The following is a 24,711-nucleotide window of genomic DNA, read 5'->3' on the forward strand; positions in this document are numbered from 1 at the left end:
TTTTGATTAAGATCCTCCAAATCATTTTGATGCTCAAAAAATATTTTGCCAAATCAAATAATAGATTTAAAAGTGCATAATATTATGTCAAAAAATTAAATATGAGTATTGGTACATAACTAAATAACATTTTGAGACTGAATTTGAATGCAGTGCCAAGGAACACAATATCCTGTGCTACCTTAATGTGTGCGTGCTTTTTTTTAGCAAATAAAGTTCAATCTATGTGTTAATTGTGTGGTTTTTTATTCTCTCCTTTCAGATTGTTATTATGACGGCATACAACACGAGCATGGCGAACGCTGGTCACCAGGCCCTTGCACGCCCGAATGCAAATGCGACGATGGTAAAATCCGCTGTACATTGATAGAGTGTCCGGAATTGAACTGCCGTAATCCGGTAAAGAAACGATGGAAATGTTGTCCTGAGTGTCCTGTAGAGGAAGGTACGATATCCAACAACCTCTTTGATTTTCATACGTAAGTATGAAAATCATACGGGAGCACTTTCCAATCGAGTTTCGTAAACCCAAAACTAAGGTCATCACAGTGGCCAGTCAGATAAATTGGAAAAGAAAAATACTAGCCAATCAGAAAGCTGATTAGAAAAAAAAGATGGAAAAATTCTTCAAAGCGCGGGAAAAAAGCGCGGGAAAGAAACGCGGGTTACCAAGTCGCGCTTGGCTTTTAAGTTTTGCATGTGATTGGTTGAGAAGGTGGAACAAGTTTTCTGGAACAGTGCGGAGAAGAGCAAAACTTACGTAATTTCGGAATATTTTTGATAATCAATTGCTCCAATTGGAGAGAGGACCCTGGCTTTGAAATCCAAAGTAGTATTGATGGGTAACGTGCATTCACAGCAGAGGAATAACGTTATAAAATTATATAAGTGATGAATTTCGCAGTTTGGCGAATAATTATAAAATCCTTAGCTTTTCTTAATAATAAGGTTAATCAGAAATTTCATGAGGTAGTCGCCTATTTTTCTCAATAAGTACTCGGCTCTATATCCACAGGTCTGAACGCACGTTGTGTGGAGACTGAAGGTGGAACAAGTAAAGGCGCCTGCTGTGTTTTCCCTTTCGTTTATCATGGAACACAGTATTTTGGCTGTACAGACGATGAAAACAAGAGGCCTTGGTGTGCTACCACGTCTAACTACGACATTGATGGAATGTGGGGGCATTGTCTTGGTAAGGAAATCTTGCTCAAATCACAATTACACTTTATAGATACTAAACTTTTTGTGCATAGGCTAAAAGTAGGCTACTTTATTTTCAGGAGAAGGTCGAGAAACGGTAGAATCACCGAAGACAACTAAATTCACATCTACTGGAGGAGTTGTGGCTACCAATGGAACCCATGCTATTTCGAAGGCCACCTCAGCCACCGAAGGCCATTTGGCAAGCCACGCGACTCAGGCCTACCCCCCAGGAACAAGTGCAGCCACAGAGACTCCTAGTTCCGATGAACTCCAAGAATCCTCTTCAGTTGGAACCACTCCTATGCCGGCAACATTTGCAGGTAAGTAAAAAAGTGCTTTACAGTTATAACTTGACGTGTGACGTGACTTGTTGCGTTACGTATAACATGACATGTGTGACGTATAGCATGACTTGTTGGGTTAACGAAAGAGGTGCATATGACAATAAATTAATCTACTTTTTGGGGTTTCAATAGCACTCGTTACAGGAGTGTACTCAGATTGGTCTCATTGGTCCTCGTGTTCGGCTACTTGTGGAGGAGGTACACAGGAGAGAACACGAAGATGTTCCTTCCCCAAGGACACCCAGGGTGGTGTGGACTGTTCTTCTTTAGGTCCCTCGCTGGAAACGAGAGAATGCAATGCTCTGTTGTGTCCAGGTATGTCTATTAACAAACTCATAGCGAAAAACACACAAATATTCGAACAAACTAACAACAGAACGCCAACTCTCCTATTCACTGCTCTTGTTCGGGAATTCTCTTCAATCAATTTTATTTCGTTCGCAGAGGATGGTGGGTACTCAGTGTGGAGTGACTGGTCCGATTGTGACGTCACATGTGGTGGAGGCCTGACGCAGAGATACAGAACCTGTAACAGTCCCTCCCCAACAAACGGTGGCCGTGACTGCGCTGCAGTAGGCTTGGGACCTGCTATGGAGTCTAAAGCCTGCAATCTCATTTCTTGTCCACGTAAGTGAGAAGATATGAACCCGTTTTTCAATTTATCAATGAGAAAACTGTTTCTTGATTGAATATTTGTGTCATCTTTCAACCAGATGATGGCGGCTACACTGATTGGACCGGCTGGTCACAGTGCGACAAAACCTGTGGGGAGGGCACTAGGTACCGGACACGATCCTGCACCAATCCCCCTCCTGCTCACGGTGGACACGACTGCTCGTGGTTCGGGAGCGACAGAGAGGTGTCCTCATGTAATGATGGTCCGTGTGAAGGTGAGAAAGGTTTCATTGCTTAAAGTGATGTTAAAAATTCAATCTTGAAACAATTGTTTTCGTCTTTGAGGTCGCTTGAGATAAGTTCGTGTTGCCTTTAATGCGCCATGTTACGACATTTCGCGTCATCATTTTACGCCCCCACTAAATAAAAAAACCATCCAAAACAAAACAAAATAGAAACAAAAACTTGCTAAGTTGAGGGATAACACAAAAAATGTAAACATGACAAGTTGAAATTAAAATAGTCTTGATGTGTCAATGACCAAAGAAAGAACAATGGTGGAAAAGGATGGAGAAAAATGCAGAAAATTAAAAAACAGTTCTGGCTACATTTTGGAAGATTGCAAATTGTTCGAACGCTCCTTTGACTGCGCGTGTGAACTGCCAAATATAATCAGCTTGCACTTAAAAAAAATTGATAGGATGGCTCTTTATTTGAAAACAAGAAAAGTCGGCTAGCAGGCTGGTTCAAGAGATATTCCAGCGACCAGATTTTCCTGCTAAACGCTTGAAATCTGAGGAACCTAACAGAAGAAAAGTCGCTGTGTTTGGTCCCTGCGACGTGTGCATTGACAGTTTACTTCGTTTTTTATGGATAATCTTCCACCCTACGACAGCATATTGTCGCTTGAAAACAAGTCACCCAAATTCAGAATGGTTTGAATTTTTTTGATCGCTGTGACTTGTTTCAGAAGACATACATGTACAGACGGGGAGATTTGATTCAGAGAGATTTTGAAGCGACTTGTCCCCTGGTGCATCCAAACCTTAAAGTTTCTTTTAGTATTTATTAAACTGGACCTTGTTACCTTCTTGCAGTCGATGGAGGTTACTCAGATTTTTCCGAGTGGACCGCTTGCAGTCGAACCTGTGGTCCTGGTGTGACATCTAGACATAGAACGTGCTCCAATCCCAGCCCTTCCGCGGGTGGAAAGGATTGTACAAACCTGGGACCAGCGTTTGAACAGCGCTCTTGTTTGTTGGCTGAATGTCCAGGTGAGCACCATTCAACAGTAACCGATTAACTCCTCAGACAAAGTCACGAGTTCTCTCCTTTAACTCCTGTAAATTTCCTTGTTAACTAGCTCGTAGAATATTTTATTTTATTTCTGACACGTTATTCGATACGCATCCTCTATTTCCATGATAATGAGCCTATTTCTGACGCATATATTAATATGCTTCCGTTCATGATTAGCAAGCGGAAATTGGACCAACTGGAGCAACTGGAACGACTGTACACGGACGTGTGGGTCTGGTATCCAGTTTAGGAAGCGAGTCTGTATTCACCCAAAAGGAGAACTGTTCTGTTTGGGAGAAAAAGTACAATCGAGGCTTTGCAACAGTCGACACTGTCCAGGTAACCTTTTTTTATCTTCTAATCACTAACCGAAATACAGCTCAGCTACGGCAGAGTTAGTACGGGTGAACAGCCAGGATAGTCGTCAGATTTCTTTGTTCGAAGGGTAAACGCTCGAAGCGTCAGCCTTGAAACTCTTTACGGTGGCCAATTTACGTTATCAACTTAGTTGATAATATATACTAAATTACCTTGTTATACTCTCCCACCGACGCAGCACCACAGTTTCTCAAGAAATTTACCCCTTTTCCAGATTTCTTTGTTGTTTTTCTTTGTACGATCTTTTTCACCAAGCCCTACGCAGTGTTCCGTAATGTAACAAACATGGTGAAGTAAATGAGTAACAGAGTCCTCTCAATAATTTAAGACTGCATCCCCTGGTTGATGTTTTCGTTCTTCTCATTAACCTTCTGGTTGAAAATGTATTGAAATTGTTGGGAAAAGTTGTTTTTTGGTCACTCTCCATTTTGAAGGAATTAATAATTCCGCCTGAATGCGAGTTCGTTTATGATGACTGATAATCTATGTTTCGTCTGCAGTAAATGGTAACTATACTGACTGGTCAGAATGGACGTCATGTTCTACTACATGTGGTGTCGGCGTCAAGGCCCGTAACAGAACATGCACCAACCCGATGCCTCAGTTTGGTGGGAAGTCATGTGAAGAGCAGGGCTTGGGTCTGCCAAATGAAGCCAAACATTGCTACATGCGGCAATGCGGAGGTTGGTATAAACTGAACAATTCATAAAAATGTATTGTTTTTCTTAATTTCTTTCTTTCAACGTTAGAGTAGTTTCCACTTGGGGTCACAAATCTAGTTGCTTATCACTGCGAAAGACATCTGCAAAAAGAGCCAATGAGAGAGCGCAGATTATCTGCACTAAGGGCGGGAAAACGGGATTTACTAAATCTCCAATAACATTTATTATATTTTTATTGGTTGAAAAGGAGGCGCGAGTTGTTTTTCGCTCGGCGTATAACGCAACTCTCAATTGAGAGTTGAAGGTAATCGTGGATTGCTTAGTTGTTGCTTTACTTCGGCCGTTATAGATTTAGAAAAATTATGCAACTTTTCTCAACCATCAGACTCAAAACTAAAACCAATTGCGACTTAGGCACTCGCGTTTTCCTGCGCTTTAGGTGACTTGCTTTTGACTTCTCATTAGCTCTTCGTGATATTTTCTTGCTCAGTCGAAAAGTGCTCTATTGCAGTGAAGTCCAATGCAAACGGGAATTAGGTTTGGTCTTAAGTGGGGCTCCTTCAGATGTGTGATTGTAAATCTTCGTCGATATTTTCCTCGTCAGTTAATGGCAATTATTCCGAATGGGGTGACTGGTCGACTTGTTCACATTCCTGTGGGCCTGGATTCATGGTTCGTAGTCGAATGTGCACCAATCCTCCGCCGTCGAGTGGTGGATTCGACTGCTCAAGACTGGGTCGACCTGTGCAGAGTACTCAGTGTTATCTTGTGGACTGTCCAGGTACTATAATGTTACAAGTTATTTGAGAGCTGATCTTATATATAGCGTTCCCTTTTTAAAAAACAATTTGAGTTTGTTTTGTCACGAGCGCGGAAAAACATAAATATTTTAATCCTCGCGAACGACTGTTCTCCGCTCAGTTTATGGAAACTCTATGACTAATTTGTTAGAGGGTCGTGCCAAGATCCAGCTCATACTATAAGTTCCTATGTGACATTCTCCCCAAACAGTGCTCGCATTAGCCACGTAGTTTTTGTCTCCATTCGTTCTTAGGTCTTTTTTCATCTTCCTGTTTTGAAAAACCTCTTGGCTAATATTGTCCTATCTTCTGAGTTAGTAATTATTGTTTAATGAACTATTTTATTCCATAGCAAGCGATTTCAAATAGTTTATGCTTCAAATAGTTTATACTCGTTTCACCTTTCAATGGATATGGTAGTATGCTAAATAATGAAAACACCAACTGGCTTTTTTTTCCTTCGCAGTTGACGGTAACTACACGCATTGGTCCAACTGGACCGCTTGCTCCGCTACTTGTGGCGAGGGAACCACAACACGGACTCGCTCCTGTACCAACCCGTCTCCGCTCCACGGTGGCAGAGACTGCTCTGATATAGGACCCAATATTGAGATCCAACCTTGCAAACAACAGGACTGTTTGGGTAAATAAACAATTTTGGCTTGACTGCTGAATAACGACGTAGGTTTGTTACCGAACACTATCTGAATAGCGGCATTAGTTTGTTACGAATACTATCTAATAATCTTTTATAGTAGAGCCTTGCCTGAGTACTTTTCTTCACAGCCGTTGTTTAGTCTGGTCCCGCAACGCGTTATCTTACTCGTAACGCAAGTGTAAGCTAGTGTGACGAGAGTAAACAACAGGAGCGAAGAAGACTGCGTCGAAGAGTCTTAAAAACAGCTAATTTCCTTTAAGGACAATTTCTCTTCACATCTTCCACACATGTTTTTACTCACCAACATTCTGTTAACTCAGGATCAAGGGGGCTTACATGCACTGATGAACATCCAGCAAATTTTGCTAGACTGCTTGAAAGTAACCTTTGGTGGACTCACATCCCATTCATGAAAAGAAGCAAATCTCATGTCACCTCTAGCCACAGAAACTTTCTACTTGCTTAGGCTTACGACGACTATGGAATTCACTTCTGTACAGAGACTTACATGATTCTATTAGCTCATTGATAAATTCGAACTCTTTCAGTAAACGGCGCTTACAGTGGTTGGTCCAGTTGGAGTGTGTGCAGTAAGACGTGCGGACGTGGGTTCAAAAAGAGAATCAGAGCATGCAACAATCCCGTTCCCTCCAATGGCGGCAAAGATTGCTATGAGTTAGGACTGGGGCCTAGCGAAGAACGCAGCCACTGTTTTGAGAGATCGTGTCCGCGTAAGTAGCCATGCCTTCGGTTTTCTTAATCGCTTTGATTTATCAGTTTTCAATAAAGTTGAACCATTGCTAATTTTTTTTCCTCTTTAAGTGGACGGAAGTTATAACGATTGGTCAGCATGGACCACGTGTTCGATGTCTTGTGGTGGCGGTGTGAAATACAGGCATAGAAACTGCACTAATCCAACTCCCATGCACGGAGGGAGAGACTGCTCTCTGATTGGACCAGCTATGGAGAGTGACAGCTGTCACAGTGAGCCCTGCCCAGGTATGTGTCTAATTCCTATACTTATTTTCCTTAAATTGTTACACGCGTCGTCTTTTGGTGACCTTCTGTTTCATTAAAACTCAAAATTTTCATCTTTGTCTTCTTGTAGTCAATGGCATGTATGGAACATGGAGCTTGTGGAGTGAATGCGATCGAACATGTGGGGGTGGTAGTCGGGTTAGGTCTCGGTCATGTACTAACCCCCCTCCTCAGTTTGGTGGCTCGGACTGCACCCCCCTTGGACCCGAGAAAGAGACTGAGCTGTGCAACTTGAACGCATGTCCCGGTAAGAGCTAGAGCTTCTACAACTTCTAAAACTATCCAGCGATCTTAGCTAACGGATTTGAAACTTTCTTTCTGCAGTTAACGGTAATTACAGTGAATGGACTCTATGGACGCCGTGTTCGGTGACTTGTGGTCAAGGCATCATGACCAGGAAGAGGTTCTGTACTAATCCTCGTCCTACAGTGGGCGGAAAAGACTGCGCTTGGCTGGGACCGGATCACGAGAAAACAAGCTGTCAGCTGGTGGACTGCCGAGGTAAAGAACACCTTTGAGTCGCTCGCTTCTTTGAGCACACTACAATTCGACACATTTGTTTTACCGAAAATCTTCACTTGACTTAGATGATAACAGCCCTTTTGCAAACTGCCCACTACCCTGGAAAAAAACGAGAAGCATTTCAAAACAGAAAGACGGGGCTTCTAATGGATCTTTTTGTTTAAAAAATCATTTTTTTTTACTGCACTTGGTGACGGTAATTCGAACAGACGTGTAAGCCATGAAGACAATGGAGGGGTTTGGATATTGGGAACAGACATACATCTACAGTGCGTGTCTTGTGCTAATCAGAAATGAATACGAACATTGATACCGTCAGCTATATGCTTCTGACCTACTTCAATGTCATTAGGTCCCCGCTGGCTTTGCCAGGGAGTTAAATGGAAACTAATATATAAAACATATCCATACCTATTCACATATAAAAACATTGCAAAGGCACACCCTCAACAATGTGTTAGGACTGTCGTTGAATTTCATTTGCTTCCACTCTGTTGTTCACAAGGAATGCATACAACCAAGCGTAAATTTGTATTGCAGCATACTGCGAAGAAATTATACTGTCACTGCACGTGCCTCCAAATCCACTATCTGACATGTTTGTTTTCTTCGTTTAGCCAACTGCACGTGCGGAGCGTGGACTGAATGGAGTGATTGTTCATTCACGTGCGGAGGCGGCGTGCAACATCGTCAGAGGGACTGCTCACCACCCAAATACCAGAAGGAGATGTCATGTGAGAATGATAAGAAGGAGAGCCGACTGTGCCGGTCAGAACCATGTCCAAGTAAGTATTCAAACCTACGAAATACCTTACTATAGGAAATAATAATAATTTACTTCAGGTACTTGAAATAAAGATAAAGTAGATAAAGTGAATTTAAGGCTACGACTGACACAGAGAAACAGAATCTGTTGAAATTAAAGGAACACTTTTATTTTAACAGTTGAAGTAAAAATCTGCAATAAAAATCATCCTTAAGCCTTAGAGTTAAGGGGTTAAGTTTCTGGAAAGTTGCCGCGTCGGTGGGAATAATACAAGATACTTTGGTTTTATCAACTGAGTTGTAATGTAAATTGGCCAACAAAGATTTTCTGAATCTTTGTCTTTTGGGACTTTGCCGCTCTCAGCGTTTTTTATACCGGTAGATCTCTGCACTGGTAAAAGAGTGCCTTTTCCTTTGCAGTGCAGAATTTCTCAACTCCACGTTTATTTTTAGTAATTTGTTAACTTAATAACTTAATGATTATTCGTATGCTCGACAGTTGACGGAAAATACAGTGATTGGTCTCCATGGTCACCGTGTTCAGTCACGTGTGGAATCGGAAAGAAGAACAGAACTCGCTCGTGCATGTCACCCAAGCCACAGTTTGGCGGGAAATCGTGCACTGAGCAGGCCCTTGGACCGGGTATGGAGATAACTCAATGTTATCTGACGCCATGTCCAGGTATTTATCAACAATAACGAATTCAAAAGTTTTGGAACAACATTACATGAGTTCAAAAGTATTGGGACAACATTAAACGCAGAGGAGAAGTAAACACACCGGTTTTCATTTTAATAAGAGAAAACATGGCCTAAAAGCACTCACCACTTATAATTTGTTTCGTGAAGGAAATTTAAGCTGAAATTTTTTCACGTATAAAAAAGACAATGAATTTCGGGTCCAAGTTGAAAGTGAATTTTATTATCTAGCAGTAGCTGTAAAATACTCGTTAATTAATAAAGGTCGGCGACCGGTAAATATCCATCGACACTGAGGTGAATAGCTGTTTTAGTATATACTGAAATGGCGAGATAATATAGCACAAAAAGATGATTTCAGTAACTCGTTTATTCCTGCAACGATTACAATATTTTCGAATCAGAGCGCGTCTTCAACGCTATCCACTGTTTACTTATATACTTATATCAAATATACGTAAATAAAATCAGATTATTACTCAGTTTTATACCGGAATTACCAATACCAACTTTGGATGAGGTTAATCTACATGTTGTATCACTTATTCCAGAGCTGTCGGAATCTTAGTTGAACTGCACATTTAACAAAGTCCCTTTTCTTGTTACCCGTATAGTGAATGGTGGTTATACTGAATGGAACGGCTGGTCACCATGTTCGGTCACATGTGGCCGTGGCATCAAAAAGAGGCAGAGATTCTGCACCAATCCTGAGCCAGCATATGGTGGTGTCGCCTGTGGACACTTGGGATCTGGGGAGGAGATTGTCCAGTGTTATGATGTGAACTGTCCTGGTGAGTGCCTATTAGATTATATGAGTAACAGCTCACAAAGGCGACTGGCAAGACTGACAGATAAGATTTCTTATGTTTTTGTGAGGCTTTCGCTTAATTAAATTCTTCTTCCCTCTCAACTGTGTTTCATTTGCTTTTTGTAGTTGATGGTAAGTACAGTCCTTGGTCTCAGTGGTCCGCCTGCTCCAAGACCTGTGGTTACGGTATTCAAACAAGAAAACGAACCTGTACAGATCCAGAACCACAACATGGTGGACGGGACTGCACGGACCTCGGAGATCCGGAACATATCCGACCCTGCCAAGTTATTCAGTGTCCTAGTAAGTTGCAGTATGATTACACACTTAGAGTTATTTTGCAAAGACTTAGAAAACGAAAACAAGAAGATGAAATAGATGCTTTTTTTAATCAAACTTGGCGTTTGTCTTCTTTCATAAGGCGCTATGGAGGAATTAATTGGTAGAATAGGCTTTGGTTTTTTCCGGTGTTGAAATCTCCGCAGTGATTTGTGATCGTTTTTGTTTCTTTTTTAGTTCACGGAAATTACTCTGCTTGGTCCAACTGGGGCTCTTGTTCAGCCACGTGTGGGCCTGGAGTCAAAAAACGCACGCGCACATGCATCAACCCGGAACCAGAATATGGTGGGCTCACATGTAAAGAGAGGGACTTGGGACCCAATACCGAAGCCACGAAATGCAATCTGGGAGAATGTCCAAGTGAGTAGTAAGGATCTTTATCACGTTCCAAACTTTTCGCGCCGAAATTTTTTTGGCACTGTATTGGTAACCATGAGCAGTGTATTGATATATTTGAAATGTGTCGTTTTCGTTTCCTTTTGCTTAGCATTGAGTTAAGTTAAGTTAAGTTTATAATACAATTATCCTGATGCAATTTGTTTTGCTGACACGAGCGTTTTCTGTTCAGTAAATGGTGTTTGGGGTCCGTGGTCATTGTGGTCAGCGTGCACAACCAGCTGTGGCCCGGGGACTAGGGAGAGGAAACGGTCTTGCAACAGTCCACCTCCTAAAAATGGCGGTGAACCTTGTCGCGGCGCCGAGAAACAAGTTGGTGACTGCAGCTACCGACCCTGCCCAGGTAAATAAAATGCTGAGTGGAATTAAAAATTTTTAAAAACAGCGTAGCCGAAATCGTGGAATCACGTTTATTCACCTTTTTTGTTATTGCACTACTTGCTTTGTAATATTCTCCCTTTGCGGAATTTTTGGCCAACAGTTTTTCTTGTTTTACTGTCTGTTTGTCACGCTGTCTTTCTGCCTACGCGGCTGGCAGTCTGCGGTCTTTCCCTACATCTAGGCAGTTCGGAAACCTGAAAACTATAGAACAAAAATTCATGTTTCAAATCGGAATCCTTAATTCACACAGTATCTACGATCGCTTTTCATTGAAAGTAATTCATTCTTGTGTTTTCAGGTTATCGTGTTCCCTCTAATAGTGTCGCTCCATCCTTTAATGCATGAACCTCCCAGACCCGTAATTCTTCTTTTTGCTCTGACGAAGGATTTACGTTGGAAACGTCAGCTTTAGAAACTCTTAACCGTGGCAAATTTAGATCTTCATTTCAGTTGATATAATCAAATTAAAAAAAAAAATAACCCACCGACATAGCTCCACAGTTTCTTCAGAAATTCACCCCCTGTGTTCATCTGTCTGATTTTCTCTCTGTGGATGGTTCTACTTGTCAAAATAGTTTCTGTATATTATAATTAAGGATAACCTTCCAAGATTTTCCTTTTTTCTTACCATCAGTTGATGGTAATTACACCGAGTGGACAGACTGGACTGTATGCGACAAAACTTGTGGAACGGGAATCATGACGCGATGGCGCGCATGCTCAAACCCAGCTCCTAAGTTTGGCGGTAGAGATTGCACCTTGTTCGGTCCTGATACTGAACGAAAATCATGTCAAGTGAAGGATTATTGTCCTGGTAAGTAACTGTTCTGCGTCAGTCTTATTAGTCGTGGGAGACCACTCGTATCTCTAAAGGCGATTGGAAAATAGAGCTCAAATGACATTTTGGTATAACCTTGATGTGTTACTTGAAAAATTGTTTTTATTCAATCACCTGTTTCAATTTTGCAGTCGACGGAAACTGGGGCGAGTGGTCATCTTGGACTGCCTGTACTAAATCCTGTGGTGTCGGTGTGAGAATGCGTGTGAGGTCATGTGATAATCCAACTCCATCCAAAGACGGAAGAGATTGCATTGGACAGAATACGCAAACAATTGACTGTAAAGCGGGAGAATGCTGTAAGTTTTTCCTGTGTTCCGAGGCGTGACTGTTTTAACTTGTATCTCAGGAATTAAAACAAGAACATATTTAAAATTTGTGCTATGAATTGCCATTCGTTTCTGCAGGTAATGTACCCATGAGGCCATTAGGTTGCTTTGTGGATAACAAATTGTCTGTCCGACCCCTCCCCGAGCTTGTTTTCACGGACAATGATCCTCAGAGCACCTTGTACAGCGGTATCAACGTGCAGTCTGACGATTGGGAAGCGTATATGCCAGAGCTGGTGTGTAGGTTAGTGACTCGTCTCTCCTTATAGTAGACAATGATAGTGTAATTGTCAATTAAGCGTCGAAAATAAACTTACAGTGTATTGGCTTTGGTTTACTTTTCCCAGTTATTGATCAAGAAATCTTGGGCCTCAGTTTAAGCTCAGTACGTAATACAGTCAAGAGATTACAAAAATCAAAATCTACTTCAGTGTTTGGCGTAATATGAATTCAGATTTAACGAATTCTTAAAATCCCCACCAAACTGTGACTTGTGGGAATACAAACTTAAATGTGACATATCACTTTAAAATCAGTTATGATGACTTTACATTACTATGAATTTCCCTAATTGATCGTTTCCTATATACTCATCACTCACCATCCACAGCGAAGAATTGCGATTGACAGACAAAATTTAGATGTTGATCTTACTGTGACACAATTTTTTCTAGGTGCGCCAAAGCGGCCGCATCGAAGAACTACACTCACTTTGGTATCCAAGGTTATGGTGAATGCTGGTCAGGACCTAACTCTGCTAAAACGTATTCTCGGGACGGGGTCGAGAACAGATTCACTCAAAGACCCGAACCTAAGCCGTGGGTCGGCTGTGTTGGAGACAACTTTGAGAGATGCCGCGGTGGAAACGCGCAGTGCGTTGGACAGGAGAAAAGCAACTATGTTTACGCGTTTTTGAACGGTAAGGACCTCAGTTATCGAGTGAAATTTGTATGAAAGAAACTCAATTTCTCGCAAAAATGTTAGGAGCTCTTCTCCTTGAAATGTCACGAGATTAATTAATTTTTCTTAAATGGAAAGCAAAACGTGTTGAAACGAAACTTCTATCGTTATCCTCACTTGAATTGTTTTCATTTAGGGTAAGGAAGCAGAATTCTTCGGTGATGCACTTTTTCGCTCATAATCCTGTACACCCTAACATCAGTATGCATATTCTCCACACTGTTCTCTGTACATTTCTGTACAAGGTTCTGACAAGATGAATCTGTTGAACAATTAAGATGTTCTTTAGCTGGTGATCATTTCATTTATTCTCTTGACCTTAATGTCTGATTCAGGGGTGATCCTGTAAGGAGAATTTAGATGTTAGTCACTCTAAGGGATTAAAGGGTTAAATGATTTTATGAGGAGACAGGAATGTAAGCTGAATTATCAAATACAAATTTGACTGACTAGCTTTCGTTAAGCTAGTCAGTTAACCTAAACGTTCTAGCGTTTAGGTTAAGTGAAGTGTGCAGCAAAATCAATTTTAAGACAAAATAAACAATGAATGAATTTTTTTAATGTTCTATTTCTTAACAGTTCAACCCATGAATGGAAACTATGGTCCTTGGTCCCCTTGGACTTTGTGCTCTAAATCGTGTGCTGGCGGTGTGAGATCACGAATAAGGAACTGCACCAATCCAGTCCCTGAGTATGGTGGCAAGGACTGTTCCGCTCTTGGAGAGCCTCAGGAAAGCGAGCCTTGCAATACCAAAAAGATTTGTCCAGGTAGATAAATTCTTTCTTCATTTGTTCTATTTTTTCATCAAGGAACATGTTATTAATGTTGATAAGGATAGTGCTCTGGAAAAACGACCTCAAGAGTGTGGGTTCAAGAAATAGACAAACTTTTTTGTTTCACATTGGCTTATGTTAAAGGAATTCGAATTTCTTTACGTCGTAAAACCGAGGTCATGAATGTAAAGAGAATGTGGTTTGCCGTGATGAGTTCTTTTTTTGTTCCCACTTTCGGCGAAGTCATTTTTATTCTCTTTTCTTTCATCCCAGACGTTTGTCAGAATATGAACTTGGAGAGTTTGCCTAGCGTTTTCTTTACTCTCGCTCTGTCATGCCCTCCAACTGCTGCTCGCTTCTTATACAAGGATAAAACAAAACCCACGCAAAACAGAGGGCATTTTTGGAGCGCTTGAAATCTCTAATTTTTTTTACCGTTATTCGTCCTTTATTTGGATTTTTTCTCCGATTTTTATGTTCTCTCCCTTAGAGAAAAGCAGTTTTTCCTCAGATGTCTCAGATAACTGCATGAAAAATAACAGATTTCCAAGTTAACTCCTGTTTGTATTTTTAGTTGATGGCGCCTGGGGCGCGTGGAGCAACTGGACCGTGTGCTCAAAGTCGTGTGGCAAAGGTTTTCAAGAGAGGAACAGACTCTGTGACAGTCCCGCCCCGGCTAACGGTGGCCAAGTGTGCCTGGGACCGGCAAAACAGAAGTTGTCTTGTAACCAAGGAGAATGCCCTGGTAAGTTTGAACGAGTCAATTAGCGCACGAGTTAAGATTAAGGATAAATTTTAATAGCTTTGTTTTTGGTAACAAGGTTTATAGTCAACTGTAGCAAGTTTATTTGCTTGAAAGTGCAAAAGCAATTGTAAATCTCATCTTCGCGTTAGAATTTCCCATTGGCAGAGTCTGCACTGAAACCTCCCCGAAAAAAAGCCGTATACGTGTTTCACAAACTATTGCACACGTTTTCTTATCTACGGTGATATTTCTGAATTGTCACAATATTTTTTTAATGCAGTAAACGGCAGCTGGTCAGCGTGGAGTGCATGGCAAGCATGCTCAGCAACCTGCGGGGATGGACTTCAATTGAGGACTCGTGTCTGTAAGAATCCTGAACCAAGTAACGGTGGTTACTCTTGTGAGGGAGATGAGGTTGAAGTAAAGCCTTGTACAGTGAGGAGATGTCGTAAGTAGAGTCTTATGGTACTTTGAACACAGCGGTCAAACGTCGGGCATGCGCGAGAGGATCAATTTTAGCTGGCCATATGCCTATTTCCCGCGCAAAACATCTAAGGAAAGTATAAGAAAAAAACCACTGTATCGCAAAATAAGTGAACCAAAATAGAAACTTTCAGAGATATCTGAAGAGAAAAGCTTGATTCTTCTCGAACATAATGGCTATTAACGTAAGGGTAGCCAGTTGTTCTACCATTTTCTTTTTTTTTTTTTTTTGAGCTTTACCAAAAATGTTATACGATTTAAAAACACTGACTTGTTGGTACTATGTGGCGTGACATGAAAACTGTGATAGGCCTAACAATTGTGCAAGATGCTGTTTTGGTCCAATTTTTCCTACAGCAACGCACGCAACAAAGAACACTCTACACAGTGAAGAATACATATCAACACAACGTTTTGTTGAGTACCAGAAGTATTTCGACGTTGGGCAGTGTACCATGGCACCTTGCTAAAACTGAGGTTTTTTTTTCCTTTTTTCAGCTATCAATGGAAATTACTCTGAATGGTCAGATTGGTCCGAGTGCAGCAGATCATGTAGCGGCGGCATCAAAACGAGGAAACGTGAATGCATCAACCCTAGTCCCCGCTACAACGGCAGAGATTGTAAAGAGATTGGGTCCGCAATCGAGAAAGTTCATTGTAATCCACAGTCCTGTCCAGGTATCATAATTTTCCTAAGGAAGTATGCTTTTCTTTATGCTAGTCTACCGACAAAATGAGTTTTCCAGTAATATTTCATTGTATTTTAAACTCGGAGCAAAGCGAAGAAAGAAGATACACAATGTCAGGGCAGCCGACCCGGCACACTCAAAGCAATTCCTTTTAATCGTCTGTCTTTACTTACCCGGTTTTTCTCGATCATTTCAGTGCACGGAAACTGGGGCTCATGGAACATGTGGAGTTTCTGCTCTGTCAAGTGTGGACCAGGCAAGCGCGAACGCATGCGCAAGTGTGACAATCCACCGCCCAAGTTTGGAGGAGAAAACTGCCCTGGTTCAGACAGACAGACCATGCCTTGCAGTCTGTCTGATTGCCCAGTAGACGGTAAATGGGGTCTGTGGTCTCCTTGGACTGCGTGTTCAGCCACGTGTGGCGCTGCTAAGCGCTCGAGGACACGCGGGTGTGATCACCCTCCACCCGCGCACGCCGGAAAAACATGCGAAGGGCCAGAGAAGCAGGAAGAATACTGCAAGCTGCAGCCATGCATGGGTGGGTCTTTATCTGAGTTAACTTTTCGTGAGAGGTTGAGATGGTAACCCTTTTGCTCCCAAAAGTGATTTACATGTAACATCTCTCGATGATGTCGCTACATTTTAGCTAGAAATCATTATCTTGATCTAACGCCAAATCCTCGTGACGCAAGGAAATGCGTAGCAACTGGAAGGGAGAATTAACGAACATATCCTGGAAGTTTAATGCGCCACATGGCTTTCACTGTTCATTTTCAAGTGGCAAAATAATATATATTAAACATGAACGATGAATTGTGAACAAGACAAGCAAATGCACTGTACTTTAGGGAGGTATGGCATATTCTAATTTTTTAGCGCGAGTTAGACAGTGTGATAAAAAAAAGGAAAACTTCGTCGAGATATTCTGCGAAGAGAACTTGAGACGCTCCAAGTCTCGATAGAAGATTTAAATATTTCTTGTATAAGGTGAGCTTTAAGGGTAATTTTCATTCTCACTTGTTTTAGTTAACGGCGGCTACACCAATTGGGGCAAGTGGACCGAGTGTGACGTCACTTGTGGCGGTGGTCATAGACAACGATCACGTGCCTGTACCAACCCTGTACCTGAGTTTGGCGGGCTCAACTGCACTCATTTGGGTGACTCGGTCCAGTCAGATGTGTGTAACACTCGACCGTGTGCACGTAAGTATAACAGAAATAATGTTTGTGACTTTATCAATGCTTTAGTTATCATTGACGGATCAGTGGTTTGAAATACAACTTCTTGTCGTGGCTGCTTAAAATAAAATACTTACGATAGCATGGCGTTGCGGAATCATATACAACCGTGTGACCAATCATGTTAACTACGCCTTCAACAGCGTTCTCACGCTTAAAATGGAGTTAACCTCGTGCATCGAATTTAGCTTTATGTGAATTCAGAAGAATGGGATGATCAAGTTTTAGGTTTAAATGTTTTCATCACGGAAAAAGGAAGACCTTCATTCCATTTGTTTCCTCTTCTCCTTTAGAACCCGGAGGTTGGTCCGGTTGGTCAGTTTGGTCTTCCTGTAGTCGATCATGCGGAAGCGGAAGTACGACCAGAAGACGAACTTGCACCGCGCCCCCACCCTCCTATGGTGGGCCTGACTGTGTAGGGGATGGTGTGGAGAGGAAAGCTTGCAAGCTACAGGACTGCTGTAAGTGTAGAGAGGGTTTACAGTAAGTCTTGGCACGAGTACGGGGCAGAGAAAAATTCTAAAGCCGCCAAATTTGAACGAGACTTCTCTTTTTGTTGTTGTTGGATTTTTAAGAAATAATTTCTCGCGAATAAGCTGCAATTAAAGAAATTGAAGAAAATAATTTCAGGCTTCGACGGGATTCATATTCGTGCCTCAAAGATTCTATAGTTAGGGCGCAACTACCAACAGAGCTCCGAGGCCGCGGGGATCGAGTGAGACAAATTTTAGATGGTCCTACATTCTGCAGACAACCGTCTATGTACTGCAAGGATCATCAGTGTGAAATGCAGTAGTGATTCTATTATACAGAGTATTGCTGATTAGTGAGAGCAAGATATTCACCATTAGATTTCCAGTTAATGTCTTTCCTTTACTCATTTGATTTCGTATTTTGGGTGTACATATTTATAATTTTTTTCAGGTGAGATTCCATACAAGGCTCTGGGTTGTTACCGCGATAATCACAACTTGTACCGACCCCTCCCTGAGCAGCTGTTCAGTGACCCTCAGGAGAAAATCGACTTCAAAGACTGGCCGAACTATCTGTCTGACGCTATCTGCCGGTAAATAATGTTTCTGTTTCTCTGCTAGAAAAAAGAATTTCATGATTCACAAGGCGGAAAGAAATGTTTAATTCCCATGCACTGTCTTCGCTCTCTCTTTGTACTTTCCTTCGCAAGATGGAAGTAAGAGGTAAATGAACATTTTGAAATCGACTGCGTACTAGGAAGACAACGAGAAGTCCAAGGAGTTTGGATTTAGAACGCTTTTCGGTTGAGTTTCGTAAAACAATTGTTAATTAGAAGAAAGGAAAATACCTTAAGAATTTTACGTAAGCCAACCAAACTTACTAAAGCGCGGGAAAACGCAGGTAACCAAGTAGTAATTGGGTTTAGTTTTGTATCTGATTGGTTGAGAGAATGGCGCGAGTTTTCTGGACCAATCACATAGCGAAATAAAGCGAAAACCAAAGCACTCTGGAATTACTTTCGCCACCTAATTAAAAATGTCTTTGAGGTGATGAAAACATATCGGGAAATTGTTTTGGAAATATCTTCCGCATAATCTGACTCGAGTTCAGGAGAGATACGCAAAGACCTGTCTCAGAAAAGTTATCAGAAAGAACAATGTTATCCTAGAAGTAATGTGATTGGAGGCCGGGTAAACAAGATGTTGTGTATGTTGTCTTTCACAGATGCGCCCGTGAGACTCAGAGAAAAGGATACAGAACATTTGGTTTACAAAACTATGGTGAATGTTTGTCCGGTGAACGAGCGGGTGACTCTTATTTCCAAGAAGGAGAACAACTGTTGTTCATGGCGCCAACACAGCCCAAACCACTGTTAGGATGTGTTGACAATGAGTTGAAACTGTGTACGGGAAATAATTTGGAATGCGCCGGACAGGAAAATTCCAACTATGTGTTTTCTTTGGATGATGGTGAGTAAATTTGATGGGGAAGTCATTAAAATCTTTAGGAATTTCAAGACACAAATATATACTAAAGAAGCTTTTTGTACTTAATTTCATAATTTTTCCGATGTTTTTGTCTCAAAAGTCCCTAAAGAAGCTTACCTCTAAAGGCGAGATATTTGTACAATTTCCTACGGTACTGATCAATACAATCTTATCTCCTTTTTTTTAACTCGCCGCGGTGGTCTTTATTTTCTCAGGTTTTCGAGAAACTCAAGGTTTTGCGTGTCAAATCTTTGCTTTTAGCAATTTCTAATAGCTATACTTTAAATTCGTCAGTCAATGAAATCCCAAAACTAGTTATCCAACATGATAGCTTGTTCACGTTCTGATATTTTCTTTTCCTTTGAAGTCAAAGCTGTTCAAGGTAATTACACAGAATGGAGCGAATGGAGCGACTGTTCTTCCAATTGTGGGACTGGCGAGAGGTTCCGAACAAGGAACTGTACCAGTCCCCCTCCGGCTTTTGGAGGAATGGACTGTTCGTTTATTGGAATGGACAGAGACGCAGAAAGTTGTGAGAAGAGAGCATGCGCAAGTACGCTTACTGGCTTTTCTATACATTTACTACAACTAAAGATATGAAGTCTATTAGAGGTCGATTGATCATGGTCGGTGAACCTCACGCTCAAAAAGGAAGTGATGGAAAGGATATACAAAAATGTATCGTGAAAACGACTCTACAATGTTCATGATTCTCTTAGCTAGCCAAGGTGTTTTATCTTGGTAAACTGAAATTCCAACACAAAGCCCACACCAAGTTGCTTACAATTCAGCGTGATATTTATTTTTGTTTTCTTTCTGCAGTTGATGGTAACTGGGGAGCATGGGGGAACTGGAGCACCTGTTCAGCGACGTGTGGTCATGGCACAGTTCATAGGACGCGCACGTGCGATAACCCTGCTCCTTCTAATGGCGGGAAACCTTGCGCAGGAGAGGGTCATGAGACAGCAGAGTGTCGCATGACACCATGCCCATGTAAGTGAAATTCCATGAATTTATGATTCTCGTATGTTGTTTTGAGTCATTAAAGGAAGCATTGTCTCATATGAACGGAAAAAATTGTTTGAGTGTTTTCTACTGAGTAGGAAATTTTCTTTGTTAGTGAATGGTCGTTGGTCCGCTTGGAGCTCATGGAGTCCTTGCTCGGTATCTTGTGGCAACGGTCGGCAAGAGCGCATGCGCAAGTGTAACGATCCCATACCCGAGTATGGCGGAAAATTCTGTCAAGGACCTGCCAGAGAATTTCACAATTGTGAAGAAGATGATTGCCCAGGTAATTTCATTATTGTGTTTTTAACTTTTCAGATTCAGAACTGTCGCTAGAACTTCGGTGTCTACGAGGGTTAATTTTAACGAAAGGTTATTCAGCTTAGCTTTGAAAGAAGATATCTTTGACAAATTAGTCGTCAAAATTAAGCACATAGTTCAGACGACTTTTGAATCGAGTTTAAGAAATGGTTCTTTCTAATCCGTAGGTTACTGGAGTGAATGGTCCGCCTGGAGCGCTTGTTCAAAGACGTGTGGTGCTGGTGGAAGGCGTGACAGAACACGCACATGTCAAGGAGGAGCCACGTGCGTGGGCTCCGCGCGCGAGATTGAAGTCTGTAAGGTTCAGGATTGTCCAGGTGCGTGACAAAGTATTTGTGAGTTCTTTTTGTTTTCAAAATGACAATTAAACTTACTCGTCACATATGCTCAACCCTTCACGTCAATTATTAACTCAAAGAAAGGAACAGTTGGGAAGGAGTGATTAAGGAAAATAAAAATATTTACTTGTCTTTGTAGTTTGCCACAAGGCTGTAGACCTTGCGTTCGTCCTGGACGCCTCTGGTACAGTGGATGACTCTCAGTGGAAATTAACGAAAGACTTCGTCAAAGGTGTCAGCAGTGGTTTCCGCCTCGCCCCGAACAAGACTCAAGTGTCTATTCTAGCCTACTCCACGTTACCACATCTCGAATTGAGATTCGAGGACAAAAATATTTACGACAGCATGGACGATTTCCTTCAATCGATGTCTCAGCCACGTGGTGACACGCGTACAGACCGCGCCCTGAAATTATCACGCGATCGATTGATAACCGCTGAAACGGGCGCACGTGACTTTACGCCCAAAGCGATTGTTATTGTTACCGATGGTGGAGACGCGCCTGACACCACGGCGAAGCGCGCCGAGCAACGCGCACGCGAACTCAAGGATATGGACGGTGCCACGATTGTTGCTCTGGGGGTGGGAGACAAAGTGGATCAGTACGAACTGAGGCAGCTTGCGTCTGATCCTGATCATGCATTTTTGGTTGCGTCATATGATGATATCATTGGTTACGTTAAGTCAGCGGCTGACGCAGTCTGTACAGGTGAATGTTTTTGTATTGTTAATGAGTTTGTGTGAGCATTTGGGTTATTTTACTTCCCTTTTTCGGAGCGAATTTATAGCTAGTCTGAGACATAAAAATAAACGGCGAGTTCCCAACGTGTTGACGGCTCCCCTTGTTTGAGAATTCGCACGAATGATGTGATTGTGTTTGGTTTCTTTCTTTCAACCCTGACAACTGACAAAGCGTCAATGATCTGAATTTTACAACACATTAAGGCCGTTTATAATTTAGTGTCGAAAACCAAAACCAAAGTGAGCAATAAGAAAAAAAAACCCAGCGACCAATCGAAACAAAATGATTAAATTTCCAGTAGTCAATGAGATTTCAGAGTGAAAACGAGTAAACTACTTGAAGTGCGGGAAAAGGCAAATGACCAAGTCGCAATAATTTTTAGTTTTACATCTGGTTGGTTAGGAGGATGGCACATGTCTTCTGAACCAATTACAAAGCAAAGTTAAAAAAAAAACCATTTCAGATTACTTTCGACATTCAATTGATATTCGCTCCTTAAGATCTGTTGGTTTGCATCGTTTCGCGCGTGGATACATTCCATGATTTTCGACTGAAAGCTGATTAATTTTGAAACAATAAAATTGGAATGGTAATTTCATAAGGGGACTAACATGACGATTTTCTGTTGTTTTTTCTGTATTTCAGCCAAGCCACCTCCTCCTCCACGTAAGTATTATATCTAATCTTGTCGACTGATGCATACAGAGGTTTGATTGCAAAGCTGCTGGTTTAATCTAATCACTTTATCATAATCAAGTTGATGTGCTTCTTTTCCGCTTCAGCTCGTTGGGGCTCGTGGACTGAATGGAGTCCTTGTATGAAGACTTGTGGCACAGGTGTCAGTTTGAGAACACGGAAATGTCTAACCGGAGCGAACTGTAGAGGAACTGGTACCGAGACACGAAAATGCAAGATTCAGGATTGTCCTTGTAAGTTTTTCACTCACTTTTGGATATAATTTTTCCTCAAATCCGCCTTAGGCTGTAATGGCGAACTGATTTTTATAATCTTTTCTTTCATCTCAGCTTGCCAGTTGGCAACAGACCTCGCTTTCGTTCTCCCCGTTTCCTCCAAAATAAACGACACGGAATGGCGAGAGGTGCAGAACTTTGCCAAAGGCGTGGCAAACGCGTTCAACATTTCTTACCCTGGTACCCACGTGGGCGTCTTGTCCTACTCGTCGCAGGCCACCATGGAGATGAAATTCAACCGTTACTTTTACCAGTCTGACGTGCTGAACGCTATTGATAACATTTACCCGGAAGCTAAGAGCGACCAAGGATCGAGATTAGATGACGCTCTGGAAATAGCCAATTACGAGCTGTTTACTCCCGCGGGAGGGTCACGTGATCAGGTTACGAGGGCACTTGTGGTGCTGCTGTCTGATAAGATAGATAACACAAAGATTGCTGGTATTGTACACCGGTTGAAGTTTGGTGGTGTGACCCCAGTAGCTATAGGAGTGGGGTCTGGTGTCCAGCGTGACGAGTTGTTAAAGATCGCAGACGCAAACCACACATTTTCTGTGGATTCGTACAACGATCTAATCACAATAGCTGGGAAGGTTGTCAAAAGCGCGTGTAAAGGTAAGAAATGTAATCTTCAAGTTGTTGTGCGCAAGTTTTCATATATTGCTCATACACAATTGTAGTATAATGTTTCATAAGAGGTGTGCAAGATATCCCTCCTGTTAAGGATTTTAAGGATTTTGTAAAATTCATATATTTTCGTGTGTTGTTTTTGTAGCTCCAGACTTCCTACTTGATCAAATTGTCACCGAAAAACAACGCACTGGTCACGCATTTCACCGGGTGCCAGTCTTCCACGTCGGTTCTTATCCAGCAACATATCAAGGAGTGACCTCAAAGCCAGTACCATCCGGTCAGCAACAGACCATGAATAGCTTTGTTCCGACGCAAGGTCAACAGACAAGCCAGGGTTATGCTCCAACTAAAGGATTCTCCATGAACGCGGCATCAGGACAGCAGCAAGTTACCTCTGCCCCTGCGTCAACTCAGCAATCTGCTGAACAGGTCTCTGTTCCACAAGTGGCTTTTGCGGGTGTCACATCAGCCCCGCCATCACCTAGTCAGGCTACAAGCGGAGCTCAACCAGTTCCATTAAAAGTAGCATCGACCCAGCAACCTGTTGAACAGGTTGGTATTGTTCCTCAAGCGGCAAGTTATAGTGTAACAGCAGCGTCGCCATCAACTAATTCGGCAACAAACGTGACTCAATCGATTGTCTCTAACGCCACGGCAATTCAGCAACCTGTTGAACAGGTGACTTCCGATTCACAAGCTACAAGTGCTGGTGCGACGTCAGCGCCGTTACCGGCTGCTCAGGGAACAGTTGCAGCTCAACAGATTTACTCAAATGAAACCTCAGTTCAACAACCTGTTGAACAGGTTACCTCTGCCGCCCAGGCTGCAAGTACAGGCGTGACATCCGCTCCGCTTCCAACGAGTCCGATTGCAAACGTGACTGGGCCGGTTTTCTCGAACGTAACGTCGCCTCAACAACCCGCCGGACAGGTTCCTGCAGCAGCGCCACCCCCTCAAACTGTTTACGCAAATGCTACACCTACACAACAACCAGCGACGATGAGTCAAGCTATACCACCTCAGCAACCTGTCAATCTAGTTTCAGGAGTGCAACATCCAGTTTATTCCAACGTTACAGCAACACCTCAGCAGCCTCAAGAGGGTAACGGTAACGAAAGTGCTCCTGAAGTCGGCCCTCAGTCCCCGCAGGGTGTTCCCCAGGGGGTGTATTCTAATGTCACGACATCACAGCCAGTGTATCCGCAACAACCTGAGCCTACGTATTCAAACGTTACGGTTCCTCTGCAGAATGTCACCTCCGTTCTTCCACCAACAAACGAATCTTTGACACCGACTTCGGTACCTCAGTTACCGAGCGCTCCGGCAGCTCCTGTTCAAGTTGGGGCAGAAGCTGGAGCAAACGCCACAATCCCGCAGGCTCAACCACAACCTGCCCAGGCTCCAGCAGCACCGGTATACAATGGCACTGTGGCTCCAGCGGCGCAAGGCACGAGTGCACCTGCTCAGAATGTTTCTGCTGTCCAAGCGGTGCCTGCTATCGCTTCTCCTACCGCTCCGCCTGCCGCACCGCAACTAACAGCTGGATCTCCTCCTGCGCCTGCACAGCCAAGTGCGCCCTTGCAATCGGCTGAGAGCGCTGCCCAAGGTGTTACCCCACAGAGCCCTGCAAGCACTCAGCCATTTGGTAAGTAATGTATACACATGTGTCAAAGGGTTATATTCGATGGATAATCGTATCCTCACAAACTTAGCTTAAACACATCTTTTACTTAAATAGTGACGAGAAAATGGGTACTCTGTTTACCAGAATTTAGA

The 24,711-nt window shown here is 42.5% G+C and overlaps 1 protein-coding gene across 1 annotated transcript in view; it reads left to right on the forward strand.

The window, feature by feature from the left end:
- The window catches only part of LOC113675821 (uncharacterized), a 44,266-nt gene that overhangs the window by 12,066 nt on the left and 7,489 nt on the right, over nucleotides 1-24,711 (forward strand). Inside the window, exons 14-56 of the mRNA XM_089214440.1 lie at nucleotides 263-445; nucleotides 1,016-1,192; nucleotides 1,281-1,523; nucleotides 1,680-1,862; nucleotides 1,992-2,174; nucleotides 2,261-2,437; nucleotides 3,260-3,436; nucleotides 3,639-3,800; nucleotides 4,340-4,522; nucleotides 5,106-5,282; nucleotides 5,768-5,944; nucleotides 6,508-6,690; nucleotides 6,782-6,958; nucleotides 7,068-7,244; nucleotides 7,322-7,498; nucleotides 8,137-8,304; nucleotides 8,784-8,966; nucleotides 9,598-9,774; nucleotides 9,918-10,094; nucleotides 10,308-10,490; nucleotides 10,699-10,869; nucleotides 11,542-11,721; nucleotides 11,877-12,044; nucleotides 12,153-12,318; nucleotides 12,749-12,993; nucleotides 13,614-13,802; nucleotides 14,383-14,553; nucleotides 14,834-15,001; nucleotides 15,535-15,714; nucleotides 15,922-16,263; nucleotides 16,752-16,928; nucleotides 17,258-17,425; nucleotides 17,889-18,030; nucleotides 18,663-18,907; nucleotides 19,293-19,478; nucleotides 19,748-19,918; nucleotides 20,046-20,216; nucleotides 20,419-20,568; nucleotides 20,729-21,298; nucleotides 21,977-21,997; nucleotides 22,114-22,260; nucleotides 22,357-22,917; nucleotides 23,078-24,580. Of these exons, the coding sequence (XP_089070566.1) occupies nucleotides 263-445; nucleotides 1,016-1,192; nucleotides 1,281-1,523; nucleotides 1,680-1,862; nucleotides 1,992-2,174; nucleotides 2,261-2,437; nucleotides 3,260-3,436; nucleotides 3,639-3,800; nucleotides 4,340-4,522; nucleotides 5,106-5,282; nucleotides 5,768-5,944; nucleotides 6,508-6,690; nucleotides 6,782-6,958; nucleotides 7,068-7,244; nucleotides 7,322-7,498; nucleotides 8,137-8,304; nucleotides 8,784-8,966; nucleotides 9,598-9,774; nucleotides 9,918-10,094; nucleotides 10,308-10,490; nucleotides 10,699-10,869; nucleotides 11,542-11,721; nucleotides 11,877-12,044; nucleotides 12,153-12,318; nucleotides 12,749-12,993; nucleotides 13,614-13,802; nucleotides 14,383-14,553; nucleotides 14,834-15,001; nucleotides 15,535-15,714; nucleotides 15,922-16,263; nucleotides 16,752-16,928; nucleotides 17,258-17,425; nucleotides 17,889-18,030; nucleotides 18,663-18,907; nucleotides 19,293-19,478; nucleotides 19,748-19,918; nucleotides 20,046-20,216; nucleotides 20,419-20,568; nucleotides 20,729-21,298; nucleotides 21,977-21,997; nucleotides 22,114-22,260; nucleotides 22,357-22,917; nucleotides 23,078-24,580 (9,816 nt within the window). The remainder of the gene's footprint in view (nucleotides 1-262; nucleotides 446-1,015; nucleotides 1,193-1,280; nucleotides 1,524-1,679; nucleotides 1,863-1,991; nucleotides 2,175-2,260; nucleotides 2,438-3,259; nucleotides 3,437-3,638; nucleotides 3,801-4,339; nucleotides 4,523-5,105; nucleotides 5,283-5,767; nucleotides 5,945-6,507; nucleotides 6,691-6,781; nucleotides 6,959-7,067; nucleotides 7,245-7,321; nucleotides 7,499-8,136; nucleotides 8,305-8,783; nucleotides 8,967-9,597; nucleotides 9,775-9,917; nucleotides 10,095-10,307; nucleotides 10,491-10,698; nucleotides 10,870-11,541; nucleotides 11,722-11,876; nucleotides 12,045-12,152; nucleotides 12,319-12,748; nucleotides 12,994-13,613; nucleotides 13,803-14,382; nucleotides 14,554-14,833; nucleotides 15,002-15,534; nucleotides 15,715-15,921; nucleotides 16,264-16,751; nucleotides 16,929-17,257; nucleotides 17,426-17,888; nucleotides 18,031-18,662; nucleotides 18,908-19,292; nucleotides 19,479-19,747; nucleotides 19,919-20,045; nucleotides 20,217-20,418; nucleotides 20,569-20,728; nucleotides 21,299-21,976; nucleotides 21,998-22,113; nucleotides 22,261-22,356; nucleotides 22,918-23,077; nucleotides 24,581-24,711) is intronic.

This window comes from Pocillopora damicornis, chromosome 8 (assembly GCF_964200805.1).
Source record: "Pocillopora damicornis chromosome 8, jaPocDami1.2, whole genome shotgun sequence".
Classification (NCBI taxonomy): Eukaryota; Metazoa; Cnidaria; class Anthozoa; order Scleractinia; family Pocilloporidae; genus Pocillopora; species Pocillopora damicornis.